General features: G+C 37.5%; 1 protein-coding gene across 1 annotated transcript in view; it reads right to left on the bottom strand.

Annotated features, from left to right (window-relative positions):
* Positions 1 to 13,957, bottom strand: part of OSBPL3 (oxysterol binding protein like 3) — an 84,754-nt gene that overhangs the window by 17,919 nt on the left and 52,878 nt on the right. The window contains exons 7-12 of the mRNA XM_075143557.1: positions 13,241 to 13,411; positions 9,763 to 9,889; positions 8,825 to 8,928; positions 8,585 to 8,677; positions 7,818 to 7,974; positions 5,332 to 5,462 (exon numbers count right to left, since the gene is read on the bottom strand). Coding sequence (XP_074999658.1) covers positions 5,332 to 5,462; positions 7,818 to 7,974; positions 8,585 to 8,677; positions 8,825 to 8,928; positions 9,763 to 9,889; positions 13,241 to 13,411 — 783 coding nt within the window. The remainder of the gene's footprint in view (positions 1 to 5,331; positions 5,463 to 7,817; positions 7,975 to 8,584; positions 8,678 to 8,824; positions 8,929 to 9,762; positions 9,890 to 13,240; positions 13,412 to 13,957) is intronic.

The raw sequence follows: 13,957 nt of genomic DNA, 5'->3' as shown, positions 1-13,957 counted from the left end.
AGCCTTGCTTAATGCAAAGCCTGCGGTGCAATGGCATACAAAATTCAGAGGGGCAAAGTTGCTTTCTATATAATAGCAATGCTTTCCTGGCTCTCTTTCTTCACTAGATAATTTTCTGTGCTGTGCTTTGGAAAGCTTTCCTTTATATCCACACCTGAGATAGCTCCGTGTTAACCAAAACCAACACATTATCAAAGCCACGTAAGTGACATTGCTGTTGCTGCTGCAGGCACGTTTGACTGCCACAGAGATCCCGGTAACTCCTCCCATGGAGCTCTGCAGATCATTGGCCTAAGCAGAGTTCCAAAAGGTGGCCTAGCAAAGGTGGGTGACCAGTGAGACTTGGTTCATTGTGTGGATGCAGTAAAAAAGTTGGAGAACATTGCACTATTGTTTTCCCTGATAACTCCACCAACACTAAGAAAAAGGGCTAGCTGGCCCAAAGGAGTGTATTAGCTGCTTTCGAACTTTTCTGCATGAGATGGTTTACTAACTTGTAACCATGACTGCCCTATCATAATTTTGCAGGAATTGCAGTGTTTTACTTTCAGAATAACATAATGAACAATCTGACAAATCTATAATCAAACTGACAAATCTTCTTTCAAAGCTTTTCTGCTGGTAGGTTTTACTATAGTATGGAATGTTATTCAGTACATGCTGATAATGGTGACATGGTTACAAACCAAACTGTTATCATACAAAAGACTTTAAAAAAAAAAACAAAACAACTTCTGATACAGCAGCAAGAACAGAGGAAACCTCAACATTGTCTCTTCTGTGGGAAGGCAGTGACGCTAGCCTACAGGTGAAAAAAAACCCAAAACCTTACACACATCAGCATTGCTACTGGGATTGTTTCCAATACTATTTTGAATATGAGAAGGAAAGTGAGGAGGAAGGGCTCATAAAAAACCAGCAGTTTTTATAGCTATCACATGAGAGTTTCAGGTTGTCTTCTTTCATGTTCCCACTCTGGCATGATAAACTACAACACAAATAGCCCAACAGACAAACTAAACTTCTACCTTATGCAAAGGCTTGAGATACTAGTTTATACTGCTTCAATTTTCACGGGTCTATCATAGCACCTGATGTATCATTTAGAGCCAAGTTTTGTGCAGTGGTGCTGTCTTCCTCACAGCAGCACTGCTGTATCATACAGGCCGGTCAGCCTGACCTCGGTGCCGGGGAAGATCATGGAGGGGTTTGTTTTGAGGGCGCTCACGAGCCATGTGCGGGACAACCAGGGGATCAGGCCCAGCCAGCACGGGTTCATGGAAGGCAGGTCCTGCTTGACCAACCTGATCTCCTTCTATGAGCAGGTGACCTGCCTAGTGGATGAGGGAAAGGCTGTGGATGTGGTCTGCCTGGACTTCAGTAAAGCCTTTGACACTGTCTCCCTGCCACTTTAAGTGCTGTTCAAATTCTCATGGGATTAAAAGCAAAAGGCATTAGAATGATCAACTACCTTAAAGGAAAAAAAAAAAAAACCCAAAACCCACGAACAGCTAAATATGACCAAAACAACTCTACTAAAACAGAACTAAACCAGACGTGAACAGATGGAATGACTAAACTGTCTTTAAAAATAAAAGGAAATAATAAGTTATATAAACCCCCCCGAGTTACATTCACTCAAGTTCTAATGAAAGATTTATACTACATGCACAGCAGAAGTTTCTATATGAGTTAGCATTTAGGAAAATCCATCAGAAATAACACAGTTCTTGCTTCCCTCACTAGCACCATTAACACCTAGATCCTATGACCTATAAATACACCATATTCACATGCATTCTGCAGCAAGCCAGAAAACTGTCTGAATATCAGTACGTGTCAAACTGGCTAACTGGATATGTAGAAGACTCCTTGGCTTCACACAAAGAAAACTAAATGGCTGAAAGGGCTTTTGTACATCTCATTTCTTTGATCTTTTCATGGAAATGTCTGATAGTTGTTCTAAACCTTACACGAGCCACGCTGGTAGCCAGTGTTCTGGGCTAACAATATGTAGACAGACAACAGAAAGAACTACAGAACTTGAAAGTTAACAAGGGAATAAGGGGAAGAGAAACAGCAGCATGAGGGTAACAAGGCGGCAGCTCTCTTCATGCTGAATGGGAAGCAGGCAGGAGGCGAGGGAGAACACCAGGAACCAGTAGCAAAAAGCAATGGAAGTGTGCTCAGGAAAACTGCTCACAAGGAAAGTCTCTGAAATCAAGTATTACACAATGCATCATCAGAAATTACTCACAACCATGAAAGCAGACTTGTTTTACTAATACAATACACCATAGGGAAGACACAAAGAACAGGACAAGATGCAGCTATGCAGCGCTGTGTAGATGTAGGGGCTTGAGGAACAGACATCACTGAAAGAGGAAATCCATACCCACCTTCACCAAATCTGGACTTGATTTTGCATTAGATGCTGAATCAAGGATCATAGACTCGGCATGTATTCTGCGTAACCGGTCTTTAAGATCTGTGTTTTGTGCTATTGCCTGGAATATTTAACAAAAATATTGGGGATATAAAGTTCTCTCAACTAACTTGAACGTGGCTTTATTGTGTAAAAAGGAGTGAAGAGTATTTAAAGTGCAGTATAAAACACCATCACCACATGATTTTTTACTGGTTCAGTGAATTATTTATTATAAATGCTTCAAACCTTGTTCCTTATCTTTCAAATTAAAACTATTTTTGTTCAGTGTGAGGGAAAAGACACATAAATGGAGGAAAGATGGCAGGGATATTTCAAGTTACCAGGTTTTGCAAGCTGATTTAATAAGTTATAAATGAATTTTGTGCATCTTGTTTCTTTTCAAGCTCACTTCCTTCACCCCTATCTCCAACCTATCTCTCAACATTAATTCTTACTCTTGCCACATCCAGAAACATTTGATTTTCCCATCAGCCTGGTATACTGACAGTTCCCTTTGCCTTCCAGTGACAGAGAAATAAGACTTAAATTCAGACAGGTACAGGTACAATTTGTGTCCTATCAGCTTACAATGCCAATGATTAGAATAAAAAGCCTCTACTGCAAACTCATATTTATGACATGTTATTTACTCATGCTGGGTGCATCTGATGAACAGATGTCAGTTAGAGTAGACTTGTAGGAAGAGAATGCAACCCTGAAAATATCTCTGAGAAAAAAAGATGAGGTTACTATTTTGGAACAGTACTGAAAACTAACTGCCCATTTTAGTGATCTGAATCAATACTAGAATGTGGAGAACCCTGCTGTTCACACATCCGCTTTGTCCCACAAATGCTTCTGATTTTGACAGTAATTTTTGTTGGAAATAGTCTTGAGGGTAGGAAAGACAGTGAGCTCAAAGTGATGATGCAGGGGAGAAAGTAATTTCTGGCTTTACATATGTGTGGTCTGAATTTGCCATACAGGCATATAATGCTTCCATGTCAAGTGTTCAAGTGGACAGCATTATACTCACAACATCAACTAAGTGTGAAAAAGAATTTACACAGCTGTCCCGTAAGAGCATCTTCCAATTTTCATTGTTTGCTACAAAGGGCTTTCTTCCTTCTGTTGTCTTCTTCCTCCCCCAAAAATAAAAATATTGTACTTTCCCCATTTTGTATTTGCTTTTCTTAGACTGTGTGTAGGTCAAGGATACTATCTTAATGAGGGAGAAGTGGCGGTGGCAGAGATGCTAATTTTATGGTGTTTTATCCACTTCAAATCTGTTCACTTTTCTTCCCCTGTCAGGCTGATGAGAGCAAAACAGACTTATGTTTGATAGCTCTCAACCTGTGAGTCTGATTTTTTGTTCCTCATGTACAGAAAACAAACTGAAATGAACAACAACAAACACTAAGTCAAACATCATCAACACAGGACTCTCTTGCAAGCAAGTCTTAGACATATGTCAAGTTTATCATGTCTGTGCTTCCATACATCTTCAAAGGAAGCTTATTCCTTTCTCCTACAGGATCTTTGCTGTACAGGGTGAGAAAATTTCTGTTGGCATCATGGCTTTACAGATCTGCAGGCTAAGAATAGCTCTCACAGGTGTTAACCTCTGCTGAAACTGCCAAGGTTCACAGATGACTTCTGGATGGGCTACAAAAGGCTTATTAAGTATCAGATAAGACCTAAAAGCATGACTTTTAAAAGACACTTAGAGGATGAAGATGGACAACAGAATTTCATTGCTCAGAAAAAAAAATTCATGCTAAGCTGAGTGTTCACTGAGTTCAGAAATCTTAAAATGGGTTTTTTGATATAAAACGGTAGGCAAATAACCCTGGAAAAATAAAAGTCACCTATTCAAATATCAGAAGTGGAACATCTGAAAGCCAAAACCAAAGAAATGCAAGTGAGTGAGTATAGTTATTATGCAACAGGTTTCAGCTTTTAAATACTGTGAAGATATCATGGTCTCTGAAGGTCCAGGCAAAGAGGCATGTTATACGCTTAAAAAAATATAACCATATGCAGCTTTTGTAAAGCAAAGGGAAGGTGTCATACTGAAATAATTCTAAAATGCTCTATATCACATTTATCAATGCCAGAGAGTCTCCCCTGCATCTGATTAGGAATTTGCAACAAACTGAAATTTTAAGACCATGGTAATGATGGCCCTCATTGCTCTGAAATCAGACCACTGTTTGGCTGACACGTTCAAACATGACCAACCTGAAAGTTCTGGTCTCAATCCATTACAAAAAACATACCAACCAAAAACCCCCACTTTTTTAAAAAGCACAATCTTTTGTCATTTAGAACTCTGCCCTAACAGCTCCATTGCTTTTAGGCATCTGTTAGATGACTAACAGATAATTAAGGTTGGAAGTCAATATAAACAAGTTGTACTTGAATTTGCTTTGCAGCGTCTTGATGCAGCATGGTGAAGCTCTAGTACATTAGAAGGGACAGCTGAGCGCTTTCAGCCACTCTCACCTTTATTTTATGCCAAGTCATACAGTGAATACTTCAGTGCTGTTTAGGAAAAGAAAAGGAAAAGGAAACCCGCAACCTACCAGAACTGAGTGATTAAACAGTGTATGTTTCGAGAGAAAGTAGACTCATCGTCACAGAGCAGCCCTCTGATCCTTAACATCAAATGATACAAATTATACTATATACCTAAATCAATTTATCAAACTTCAGTGATTTCACAATACCTTCAAGATTTAGGAAGGAGTCTTTGAAAAACACCATATATAATAACTACTATGATTCAATACTGCAAATTCTAGCACAGAAGAGACGTGAAAGAAACAGAAAGTAACTACTATAAAATTTGAAAGTAGTATCTGATGACAATAAAGCTTGCTGAACTTCAGCATGTCACTTACGGATGTTAAGGCATTCTTCAAGCCAACTATTTGTGCAGATGGAGATGAGGATGCATCGTGCTCCAGCATCTGCTTCAGCTTTTCTCTCTCTGTAGCTATGGTGCTGAAAGCTGACCTCAAGGTGAAGTAAACTAGAACCATTTCGTAAAAAGCGACAGTTAAAAACAGCTACCAATTGTATACACACCAATTACTTAAAACTTCAGTGAAACATCATTTATGGTGACGGAAACAAGAATTTAGGTTGAGAGATCCAGGGTGGGTTACTAAAAATAAGTAATATTAATCAAGGTTATAGAGTAGATATTTTAGTAGGAGAAATGTTTATGGTGAATGCTACCGTGTTGACTATATTAGCCGCAGTCAAAATTACTCTGATTATTTGTGACAGATGGCAACAAAGCTAACTAACCACATCTGCTCTTCACTTGCTTTTGTTCCCCAATTAGCTTGAATCTTCAGGTGGTCGTGACTCTAATCCACTTCCTTTAAGAATTCCAGTGTGGGAGAAGAAGAGAGGGAAGAAAAAAAAATGAAATAGAAAAAAAATAATCAAAAAAGCAGCTATAACACATACTGTGCCACAGCTATAGGGTTAGTAGTTTCCCCACAAGCAAGTCAGCTGTGGTGTTGAGTTTTGTTATCTCTTTTGGGGATAAAGAAATTTCAGCTTGTTAGATGATTTAGTGACTCAAAGGGTCAGATCCTGAATGTTGTGCACATTACGCTGCTATTTCTACTCCTTCCTGAGCCAGTATCACCAGCCTGAAACATTTAAATCAGACAACAGATCATGCAAATTTAAAATCACCAGATTTTTAAAGGGGAAATGCACTTTCCTTTTTTTTACTTTCAAGACATTTAATATTTTCTTTAACGACAAGGAATAAAAATTTATTTGAGTAATATTTGTTTATGTAGGATTTCAACATTCATCTAACTGGAGAATTAGAGGATTTCTGAGGGCCTAATCAAGCCTTGTCATACAGTCATGAGAACTGCCAATGCAAAAATGTATCCATTTACAGGGAAATGGAGATATAAAATCTGAGCATGGATGCATGGAAAGGGCAAAGAACAAGAAATCTCCAATACCTCTCTCTTCTAATCATCACTCCATTGAGTGATTGATGTAACCTAATTTACTCTTCTAAGAAAATATTCTTAAGGTATATTTCAACACTGCAAACCATTACCAAAGCTAATTCTCATACTTTAACCTATTTGAAGAAATCGTTAACAGTATCACAGGGGGTGGGGAGGAAGATGTATCCACTATGATCTATTTTATTAGCCTTTCATATGTAGATGGCATAACCAGAATCTTCAGTGACCTTAAATGTCATTTAATAAGTTGTACACTAACTTAAATTTTCAAGAATTATTACATACTAAAGTACTAATGTTACATTTTATTTGATTTGTATCAAAAGCTAAAGCAAAAGTTTCCTTCACTACCCTTTTTTGGAAGGGGTATGGTATAAAGCAACTTCAGAAAAAAAATTCTTCGTACTCTTAATAAAACAATATTGTATTAAATAGTACCAAGTCAATTGTCCCCTCAAATGCATGGGTCAATCTAACCAAAATTTCTAACATGGACATTTCAGGTAAGATGATCTTGAGTAGGTGATTTCTTTGCTCTGCTTAATAGCAACTTTTCCAACTACGCCCCACCTCCACTTCTTTTCTCTTTTTGGAAAACATACATCAGTTTTGACTATAATTGACTTTCCATAAAGTTCACTGCTTGAATGCATTCCTTACGTAATGGAATCAGGATACATTGGCACCAGAGGGCAAAAACAAGCAAAGACTGCTTATTGATAACATCAACCATTATCTTGTGCAAAAGGGGATAAAGCCAATACTTCCAAAAGTCTTTCAGATATAAATGCTTAAGTGCCTTCCTCACCAAGATCACTTAAACAATAAAAATATTTCTGGTGCGAGGGTGATGGAGCAAAGCACTGCTAGTGAAAAATTATTTTGAGAGAAGAAACATTTCTAGTCAAGCTGCCCCTCTGGCTGCTTTACATGATTTTACTCTTCTATATTCACTAAAAATAGGTTACTACCATAGCAACCCTTACATCACCAACAAATGTGGACCCTGAAATACAGTGAAGCACGCCGAATATACAAACATACATGTGCTCATATACACACATATGCATGCAAACACGAAAGACTATAATCTGCTGGTTTTTTTATAACAACGGATTTTAGGATTTTTACTTTTTGGCAAAGAAATACAATCTAGGCTTTTAGCACATAAAACAAAGGACTGTCATTTATTAAATAAAAAATAAAAATATGTGATGATTAAGCCACTTTTTTCAAATGACTCAAGATCTCAACATTTGCAATTCCTCAAGGGAATTAAAGGAAGGGAGGGCGTTTTCTGCTTTTTCTAAACATTAAAGTCACATCATTACTTAAATTGTGATGATATAAAACCACATATGAAAGACAACTTCATTTACCTTTATGTGCAATTTGAAATAAGTCCTCTTGCATTTTAGTAAATTCTAATGATGTTTCAGAGCCATCAGAGTAATTTTTCTCCTCTACAAAATCTATTGTAGATAAGTTCGGATTGGAAGCATGCAGTCTCATAGGGGCAGAAAATACTGAAGGCACCTGTAAGGAGGATAGCCATTTATGATGTTTTTGCAAACTGTAAAGAAAATTTTGTTTTATTGTACCCACCTGGGTTACATATTGGAGACACCAAAAATGGGAAAACTACTGTCAATTACCAATAGGCTTGGAATGGATGACACCTGGCAAATGAAACCATAGATATAACTTTGCCCAAGATATTGTAACTGGAGATTTGGCAAAACTCCAATAAACAAGCCCATTTAGAGCTGTAGCATATGCTGTACTATTTTCCCCCACTTATAAGTATCTAATCACATGGCCTCTGGATGCAAATGTGTACAAAACTATCTGGAGAATTTGCAAAAATCTGTTCTGATAAAAAAACCCAGCACCACAACCCCCCAAATTGGAGGCTGATTGAAAACACGGGTAAAAAACATTGCCAGTCTCCTGAAGGTAACAGCACAGATCCTATTGCATATACCAAGGACAACATATTTCTGTTTTGTCTGATATATTACCACTTAAAATGAGCTAGCAGAGGACACTACTTAGAAAGGATTCGGATTTCCTAAACTGGTCACACCAAGAAGTGATCAATAACTAAGATTTGGAGAAAGATGGGCACTGAAAGGACTGGAGTTACCTGTAACATTCCTTTAGCCTCTTTCCCAACAACTCGGGATCGCCATCTCCTGTGTGTTCTCTTTTCCTTCTTTGGGCTTTCAAAAGGTCCAACCTTTTAACAACACAAAGGACAAAAATAATATAGATTGCCATAAAACTAGCAGAGCTAAATAAAAATACCTTGATCCTTTAGGATTTGGGGTTGGTTTTCGGAATTGCAAGGGAAAACTTTTTTGGTTTTGTTTTTTAAACAACAAACCTGCATAGCATTTATAGCAGGCGCTGAATATGTCCTGTGAAGAACATCCATGCTCTGTAACAGCTGGTTCATTTCCAGTAAATATGTGTGACAGTTGGAGAGGTCTGTTTTGAACAAGAGAATATTTTCAGTTGCCCTAAAGTAACAGACACACTGAAAGTTTTTTTCTTTGTAGGTTAGTCTTATTTTGATTGTAGCTAGCTTAAGTTACTCATTGACTAAAAGCACATTATTAGATGACTGGATAAAAAGCTTGTATACTTCTGTCTTCAAGTTCAAATTCAAAATATTGAAATGCATCTATATGGTGTGTATAATGATCATGATATTTGGTTGCAGAAAAATAAGAATAATGTGATAATTACTGCAGTTTGGGACTAGTCGGAGCTCCTCATGGTGAGGGTAACAATGCCATAGGCATCAAGACTGAATTGTACATTCAGAGCTAGGGATGAGGCTCCTCTATATTAAGGCTGAAGCTCACTGGTAGGTAGAACGTTACCAAATAAGAATCACATGGACGCTACCAATGTGAGAAAGATCTTCATGCTCTTCAGAAAGCACGAAAGCAGAAGGCGACTTTGAAGTACAAAGATTTAGTGCTTTTTAAATGACTAGATTTTGGATGCTTCCCTTTTTTGAATACCCAGCTTAAGAAAGTTCAAATCTTACTGCTGAAGGTGATGTTCATATATAAAAAGAAATGTACTGAAATATATAGGTTCCTTGAAGAGGTGCCCACAATTGATATCCCCACATCCAAAATCACTAGTCCTTTTGAAAACAAGTGAGTAGCCATTTAATCAACAACCACCCCTTTCCTCCCTCCAGTTTCAGAGAAAACTCTAACTGTAATGACTACTTACAGTGTAGTACTCTCGTCAAGAAAAACTAGGGGAAATATTAGGCTACTTTCAACTTTCTTCAAGTATCATTACCTCTTGAGCATTTTTCCATGTCTTCAGAAGACTGTAGCCAAGATGAAATCCTGGACTCATTACTTGAAAAGGAAAATGACAAGTTACCTCCAGCTGACAACGAATTCTGTTTGGTCAAGCTGCCTGCCTGTTCCAAGGAAGAACAAGTGAATTATTAACAAACAATATTTTAATGTTGTATGCAGAAATTTTGACAACCAACAGTTGAGGTCCATGATCAGAGACAAGAACTGAAGGCATCAATAACACAGAGCAAAAAAGTGTATGAACTAGACTAGGAGTACAGTCATTGAGCATAATGTCAGGATATCTAACATGACTACTGTCCACAAGCAGTAGAAATACTGAAGGAACCATAAAAATTTGCTGAAAACTAAATTTTGAGGAAGGGCAAAGTTCTGCATAAATTAAGTTAACTTAATACAGTTAAAGCACCATATCTGAACAGGACCAAAGTCAGACATTCTGTTCCTTCTCTGTGCTCCCCAAAGAAGCCCCAAAAATAACTTAAATGTAACATGCACATATTTGTTAAAGCTATTTTTCAGTGAAGAAAGCAAGATCTTCTAGATTTTATTTAAAAATTTTACTCTACGTGGTATGACTTTAGCATGGATTTGGCTTGACAGGCCTTAATACATGTGTGACCATACACCTCATCTGGGTAAATACTACCCTTTTAGAACGTCTCAGTAACCATTTTCAAACTTATCTCATTTTCAGCAGTGCCCACTATCAGATGCTTCAGGAGATGCTGGAAATTCTGTGTAAGAGCTAATTAAGCAGTACAATTAAGTAGTTTCCAATGGGAAGAAAGTTCTACCCGATACTATTACCAGTTGATTGTGGCCTATAATGCTGTTTTCTTCTCTAATGTAACTACAAATAACAGCCATTCAAATGCCTGATTATTTTTAGACCTTACTAAACCTTTCACCTTTAATAATATCTATGTCAGGAAGTTGCACAAATTACATGCTTTGTCAATATCTTGTTTAAAATCAGTCTTAAAATGATTCATCTTAAGTGCCATTACATGACCACTTTACTGGTTATGAGAAAAGCTGACTAAATTGTTTGGCTCTTCTCTGAAGCATACACTTTACAAACTTTGTTACCTCCTGCTCATCTTATATCAAAACTCAGGTAGTACTAGTTTTAAATCTATTCATAGGAAACATCATCTACATCTCAGTCAGTTGCAGCTTTCTTAGTTGGTCTTTTTAAATTTACAATATAAGCACCAACTTGAGTTGCAGAATAAAATAAAATGCACTATCCACTTGATGTCATTCAGTACTGTGTCAATTTATACAGTCAGTATGCAACAGTTGTAAGCATCAACAATCACTTATTTTTAAATTAATCTACGTAGTTTAGCTGTTTTATTCCTACATAAAGCTGTATGAGCTTTAGTAATCTATATACGTATACCCAAATAATAATTCCAGCACGTTTAAAAGCACAAGTAAACTGAATTTAAAAGATGAGCAATTGTACTGGCATTTTGTGAACAAATCCCACATTCATCTCTTCAGAAATCTACCTCATATGACCAACTTTTCCAGAACTCATATACATGAGGGGCATGAGCAGGAGGGAAGAAGGAAGTAGGCACTGCCAAGAAATGAGGCAAGACAGAGTTTGTGTAGCTCCAGCTAGCATAGTTTTGCTTTTGAACAGCATGGCTAAGCTTTAGAATCCAAGCATTCCACATAAACATATGTAGATACATACACCTACCTCCCAACAACAACAAAAAAACGGATGTGAAAACCGATCAGGTGTTTCTAGAAGCAAATAAAATGCAATGCAAAGTTCACTCGATATATTTTTCTCAAAATAACCTAACTGCTGGATTGTTATCAACTAAGATCAAGTGAGGGCTGGTATAAATTGGCACACTTCCATTTAGCTTCAGCAGAGCTAAAGTGATTAACTGCAGCTTAAGAACTATCCCCTTCTATTTTTCACATGAAAATAAGTAGGGCTTCTTTGCAGTGCAAATCTGGATTAATAAATTAGAAGTGAATTAAAGTCTTTCTTGCCAAAGAAGAAATGGTTAGTTTCCTGACAGTGAGCATAGATTTTAGATATGCTGGTCACATGCAGTCTCCTTCTTTTTTTTTTTTTTTTTTTGAGAGCACAGGCATAGATATATCATGGGCTTTGCAATGTTCCACTTTTGCCCTCGATATTCTTCTCCCCTTCTAGCCCTGCTGTCTTTTGGGAGAAAAGCACTAAACGGCCACAGGAGGTTTGCCATTTCCTTGCAGACACAGCCTCAGAATAGCAGGCTGTCAGAGCCACAGAGGTGCTGGCACCACAGAAAGCATGCAGACAGCTCTTTGCAGAACAGCCCTGTTACTGTTCTTTCAGCTGCCCGCTTGCACAGATCCCTTCCCTCTCAACTCCTAGCAAAAAGCTGTTCAGGCACATGTTTGTGTTTGGTAAAACTCATACTCAGTTACAGGATAGTCCTACCAAAGTGATGAACTGCAGGTATTGTGGAACAAGCCCCCTCAGATCATACAGCAGTATAGCCAGGGAAAAGAAAACCTTAGATAGGAGGATAACAAAGAGGGGATTGCTGCTTAGGAGACACTTAGGAGTTGACAGAAACAGAGAGCCATCTCAGTTATAGCAAGTAACACCATATTGCTAAAAAAGACATTATTATCAAAAGAGATCACTGGTTCTAAACTGGAGCAGAGAAGCTTCTTTGAGTGAATGTCAGCCAGTCAATGGGCAGACTGCTGAAGGCACAGAGGTTGTGTTCAGGTACAGAACACAATCACTCTTCCGTAAGACTGCATCAAAGAAATCAGTTATGGTGCTGGACTGAGCATTTGTCAGGTCATTTGTGAAACTAACAGTCACAGACTTTACCTAAAGAGAAGCAGACTGCCGACTGGACCCATCCAGATCCCATACCCACCTACAGCATGGTCCTTGGATTGGTTTGAATAATGCTTCTACCTCAGTTAAAAATATAAATAGTGGCCACAGGTGATGGCTCTTGGATAATTCTTATATACTCCTCAGGTAAGCACAGTCAGATTCATTAATGTAAAAGGGGAGAGGTTTTATTAGCTAAAGGATAAATGAAAAAATGCTAAAGGGAAAAAAAATCTGAGTGCTCTTCTGTGACACAGACTAATATTCACCAGCACATAGACAAATACTGATATATGTCTCAAAAATTATGAGAATTCTAACTCAATATGCAGTTTTAAAAGTCATCATGAAAATGTAATTTACTTCCTTAAAACAATGAGACAATATTATAAAATTTAACAGCATCATAGACAAAACTGCTTGGGAGTAAATCAATAAATAATACCATTTTCTTCTTGACATTTTAGATCATAACTTAAATCCCACCACAAACTTCCATTATGCTCTTTACTTAATAAACACAAATCAGACTAATTTAACCCCTGATGAAAGCTAATTATTTAGAAATCATAACTATTACCTTTCTACCTGGAGTAGAATCACAGAAACCAGGGACAGAGTCCGCAGTAGTAGACACAGGGAAGAAAAGATTATTGACGTCATGAGGAAACATGGAGATTTCGTTCTGACGGTACATTCTGTGATGACGAAGTTTTGCTACCCATTCATCAAACAGCTCCTGAGATTTCACCTACACAAAATTTCAGGTTTTATAACATTCGCATTCAAAATCACTAACAAAGGAACTGAGGTATTTTTTGCTCATTAGACAGCTAGCCTGGCTGACCTTTATTGGCAAAATATCAGGAAAGCTTTTCTAATGATGCTCCTACTAAAACGTGTACTGTATGAGTTTAAGCATGACAGAAAATTAATCACAGGGTAAAGTCAAGAAAAAGAGAAACTTCACTTAGTATAGTTATGATTTCCAATGCAGAACACAATACTTAGCAACTTCTGGATGGAAAAAAACCCCAATATAAAAAAAAAAACCCCACTTAATTTGTTGTTTCTTAATTGCCATTTTTAAGGTTTCGTCAAGGTGTAACCAACCACAAATAGAAATTTGATTTTGGTGATGTATTTTAAAAGAACTTATTCCACAAGGATTGATAAATCTACACATTTGACTGTGGAAAATACTTCCTATAGATACGACAAAGAGCAAGATACAACTACTGAAAATAAAGGGACTTGTGCAACAAGTGCATACCCTTTGCTGAAAAAAGTGCTGGGT

The sequence above is a fragment of the Calonectris borealis genome, chromosome 2 (assembly GCF_964195595.1).
Source record: "Calonectris borealis chromosome 2, bCalBor7.hap1.2, whole genome shotgun sequence".
NCBI lineage: Eukaryota > Metazoa > Chordata > Aves > Procellariiformes > Procellariidae > Calonectris > Calonectris borealis.
This window is presented reverse-complemented; position numbering and strand designations above follow the sequence as displayed.